Below are 4,877 nucleotides of genomic sequence, written 5' to 3' on the forward strand. Positions count from 1 at the left end.
CTGCTGAAACGTGGGGGTCCCTGTGAGGCTGCTTTCGCAGTCTGTCAATGTGACCTTGATCTCAGTGCTCAGCCTTCCTGTCTATGGAATGGGGAGGCTGTCTGCCTTCCCTCTGGTGGTTTTCCAAGCCACCCGGTGAGCATATGGTTTCTGGACAGAGGCCAATCCGTGGGCTGGCCCGTGAGTGTTGCCCAGCTAGTGTGACTCACAGCTAGATTTGAGGTAGAATTTTGGACGGTGGGCCCACTGTCTCCTGCCTCTGATCCCTGGGTTTCAGAGAGCCAGGCCACCCTGTAGTAACCCCCTCCCGTGGGTCCCTTTCAGGTTGAACCATGATTCCGGTGACAGAGCTCCGCTACTTTGCGGACACGCAGCCAGCGTACCGGATCCTGAAGCCGTGGTGGGACGTGTTCACCGACTACATCTCCATCGTCATGCTGATGATCGCGGTTTTTGGCGGCACGCTGCAGGTCACCCAGGACAAGATGATCTGCCTGCCATGTAAGTGGGTCACCAAGGACTCCTGCAACGACTCGTTCCGGGGCTGGGCGGCCCCCGGCCCAGAGCCCCGCTACCCCAACTCCACCGTCTTGCCGACCCCCGATGCTGGCCCCACGGGCATCAAGTATGACCTGGACCGGCACCAGTACAACTACGTGGACGCTGTGTGCTACGAGAACCGCCTGCACTGGTTCGCCAAGTACTTCCCCTACCTGGTGCTTCTGCACACACTCATCTTCCTGGCCTGCAGCAACTTCTGGTTCAAGTTCCCTCGCACCAGCTCGAAGCTGGAGCACTTCGTGTCCATCCTGCTCAAGTGCTTCGACTCGCCCTGGACCACGCGAGCCCTGTCGGAGACGGTGGTGGAGGAGAGCGACCCCAAGCCGGCCTTCAGCAAGGTGAACGGCTCCGTGGACAAGAAGTCGTCGACGGCCAGCGAGGACGTGGAGGCCACCGTGCCCATGCTGCAGCGAACCAAGTCTCGGATCGAGCAGGGCATTGTGGACCGCTCGGAGACGGGCGTGCTGGACAAGAAGGAGGGGGAGCAGGCCAAGGCGCTGTTCGAGAAGGTGAAGAAGTTCCGGACCCACGTGGAGGAGGGGGACGTCGTGTACCGTCTCTACATGCGGCAGACCATCATCAAGGTGATCAAGTTCGTCCTCATCATCTGCTACACTGTCTACTACGTGCACAACATCAAGTTCGACGTGGACTGCACCGTGGACATCGAGAGCCTGACGGGCTACCGCACGTACCGGTGCGCCCACCCGCTGGCCACGCTCTTCAAGATCCTGGCATCCTTCTACATCAGCCTGGTCATCTTCTATGGCCTCATCTGCATGTACACGCTCTGGTGGATGCTCCGGCGCTCCCTCAAGAAGTACTCGTTCGAGTCCATCCGCGAGGAGAGCAGCTACAGCGACATCCCCGACGTCAAGAACGACTTTGCCTTCATGCTGCACCTCATCGACCAGTACGACCCGCTCTACTCCAAGCGCTTTGCCGTCTTCCTGTCGGAGGTGAGTGAGAACAAGCTGCGGCAGCTGAACCTCAACAACGAGTGGACGCTGGACAAACTGCGGCAGCGGCTCACCAAGAACGCGCAGGACAAGCTGGAGCTGCACCTGTTCATGCTCAGCGGCATCCCCGACACCGTGTTCGACCTGGTGGAGCTGGAGGTGCTGAAGCTGGAGCTGATCCCCGACGTGACCATCCCGCCCAGCATCGCGCAGCTCACGGGCCTCAAGGAGCTGTGGCTGTACCACACGGCCGCCAAGATCGAGGCGCCCGCCCTGGCCTTCCTGCGCGAGAACCTGCGGGCGCTGCACATCAAGTTCACGGACATCAAGGAGATCCCGCTGTGGATCTACAGCCTGAAGACGCTGGAGGAGCTGCATCTGACAGGCAACCTGAGCGCGGAGAACAACCGCTACATCGTCATCGACGGGCTGCGCGAGCTCAAGCGGCTCAAGGTGCTGCGGCTCAAGAGCAACCTGAGCAAGCTGCCGCAGGTGGTCACGGACGTGGGTGTGCACCTGCAGAAGCTGTCCATCAACAACGAGGGCACCAAGCTCATCGTCCTCAACAGCCTCAAGAAGATGGCCAACCTGACGGAGCTGGAGCTGATCCGCTGCGACCTGGAGCGGATCCCCCACTCCATCTTCAGCCTCCACAACCTGCAGGAGATCGACCTCAAGGACAACAACCTCAAGACCATCGAGGAGATCATCAGCTTCCAGCACCTGCACCGCCTCACCTGCCTTAAGCTGTGGTACAACCACATCGCCTACATCCCCATCCAGATCGGCAACCTCACCAACCTCGAGCGCCTCTACCTGAACCGCAACAAGATCGAGAAGATCCCCACCCAGCTCTTCTACTGCCGCAAGCTGCGCTACCTGGACCTCAGCCACAACAACCTGACCTTCCTCCCCGCAGACATCGGCCTCCTGCAGAGCCTCCAGAACCTGGCCGTCACGGCCAACCGGGTGAGTGCTCCTGGGTGTGGAGTCTTCCCAGGACCCCCTGGGAGGAGCTGGTTGAAAATACAGATCCCCAGGCCCCGGACCAGACCTGCTGAATCAGAATCTGTGGGCTTGGGAGGCCGTCTCTGCCGCAGAACATGGCAGAGTTCACCTGCCAGGCGGGATGGTGTGGTCAGGCATCCCCGAGGTGGCCTTCGGTGGGTTCCTCGAAGGCAGTGATGTGCACGGGCAGGAGGTCCACGGCCTGCCCTGCTCTCTCAGAGCTCGGTCGTGGGAGGTGGGACTTAGCCTGGAGCTTGCAGTGTCTTTCTCAGCTTGTCCTGGACCAGCTTTGGAGCCCAGGATGGGCCCACCAGGGAGAGAAACTTTGTGGGTGACTGGTGCAACTCCCAGCGCCACTCACACCCTTTGCCCTCTGTGTTTTGAGGGTGGCAGAGGGCAGAGTTGAGCTTAGCTGGGGCTGGTTTGTTACCACTTGCCTTTCTGGAGAGGAAATTGTGCGAACCGTTGTGGGCCCGTGGTACTGGAGGCCACACCCGGGAGACGATCGAGACCTCTGGCGGCTCCTGTGCACCAGACCCTTGCCTATCTGGACAAGCCCCCCACCCAAAGGCCCCTCCGCGGAAGCAGGCAGGTGGGGGTTGAGGGCAGGTGGTCCTGTGGCCTTGTGGCCTGGCCTCTGCTGTGGAAACAAAGCCACAGCTGCTGGGGGGACCTCTCCCTGCCCTGCCCACCCCTTCTGGGGCCCTGCAGGGAGGTTGATATCGGAAAGAACGTCTTCCCGGTTTGTTCCTACTCCGAGTGGAAACCCTCTTGCAGCGAGGAGGGTGGTATCAGGGTGGACACACTCGCAGCGAAGGCTGGGGGTGATGGAAGCCCGTGGCCGGGGGCTGGGACGCTGAGGGAGAACCAATCCAGCCAGCACCTCTGCGCCTCTGTTGCCGGCAGCAGCATGAAGCCGCCCCGTGGGCTTATGGAGCTCCTGCTCTGTGTCCACCGTGCGCTGGGCACCCTGCTCCCGGCACCTTGTGCGTCCTCCCGGCAGGAGCTCTCTCCAGCAGCCAGGCAGCCCCTGAAATGTCCTGTTCTAGGAAAGGACGTGCCTTCTCCAGCATCACCCAGATTGGAGGGTCCAGGCACCCCAGACCTCTGACCACCAGAACCCCTCCCGTCTTCCCTAAGCCTCTATCCCTGTAAACCACAGAGATTTTGACAAATCCTTTCTCCCTCCCTCAAATTATACCTGTGTGCATGTGTGAGAACGTACAGGGGTGAAGGTCAGATCCCAGGCTGCTTCACTCTGGAGAATCCGCCTCCAGGGCCTGGGACAGGCCCACCGGTCAGGAAAATTGGCCTCCCGGGGAGAAGTCCCATTTGGGGAGCATAGGACAAACACACACCTCCTTTAGCATGTTGAGGGGGACCAAGTGGCTCCCCCAGAGCACAGTGCGGGGCCAGATTGCCCCTGGATTCGGGGCTGCCTTGGGCATCCCAAGGACCCCTTGTGGTGCCCGCTCTGTCCCGGGAGCTGTGTGGGCACCAGGTCTTGATGGGCCTTCCCAGCCAGTGGAGGGTGGAGGGTACGATTCCCGACCTGTCCCCACCCCCAGCTCCTCACCCCAGGCATGGCTGCCAGGTCATGCCTGTTGGCTGAGGTCACCCCTCAGGAAGAGCTGGGGGCAGGCACGCTGTCCCGAGGAAGGAGACCCTCTGACACCCAGTTCAGCCCGGTGCTTAATCATGTCCTGTCCCCGCCCGCTGGAATGCCAGAGGCCTTTGTGGGGAAAAAAGTTCGCTTGGGCCAGTCCTAGTCAGCCTCCCCCTTTTAGGCAGGAGCCCCCCTCCCTTCCTCCCTCTGGGCCTGGTGGTTCCTTGTGAGCCACCCCGGGCTATGGGCCTCCTGTGAGTGGACAGGCAGGGGCGAGTGTGGCCCGGCTCAGGCCCTCGGCCTCTGTTTTCTTAGGTTTAAACTCATGTTAACGAATACCTCGATAAGTGGGCGTCCACTTGTTTGGTTATTCATTGGTTCATTGATTTGGTGAATGTTTTTTGAGCGCTCCTAGTGTGGAGCAGGGAGCTGGGGACCTAGGAACAAACAAGCGGCTGCCCATCCTGAGCTCACCTCTCTCAGGGAAAGACAGGCAACCAGCAGTTAGCACAGTGGACGAGACTAGGCTGGGGCACAGAGGAGTGGCCTCAACCCGGACTTACCCCAGGGCAGGCGGGCCTCCTGGAGGAGGGGACATCTCATCTGGCCCTGCAGGACAAGGAGTTAGCCAGGTGAAGAGGAAAGGGAGAGTCTAGGAGGCTCTGTCCACAGAGAGCTGAGAGCCCAGGGGGAGGAGCTGTGAGCCGAGCCCCTGGAATTTGGACTCCCCCCCCCCCCCCCCC

The 4,877-nt window shown here is 60.9% G+C and overlaps 1 protein-coding gene across 1 annotated transcript in view; it reads left to right on the top strand.

Moving 5' to 3' along the window:
* The window catches only part of LRRC8A (leucine rich repeat containing 8 VRAC subunit A), a 25,914-nt gene that overhangs the window by 17,278 nt on the left and 3,759 nt on the right, over nt 1-4,877 (top strand). The window contains exon 3 of the mRNA XM_007471797.1: nt 325-2,489. Within this exon, the coding sequence (XP_007471859.1) occupies nt 333-2,489 (2,157 nt within the window). The 5' untranslated portion in view covers nt 325-332. The remainder of the gene's footprint in view (nt 1-324; nt 2,490-4,877) is intronic.

The sequence above is a fragment of the Lipotes vexillifer genome, unplaced genomic scaffold (genome assembly GCF_000442215.2).
Source record: "Lipotes vexillifer unplaced genomic scaffold, Lipotes_vexillifer_v1.1 scaffold98, whole genome shotgun sequence".
NCBI classification, from domain to species: Eukaryota; Metazoa; Chordata; class Mammalia; order Artiodactyla; family Lipotidae; genus Lipotes; species Lipotes vexillifer.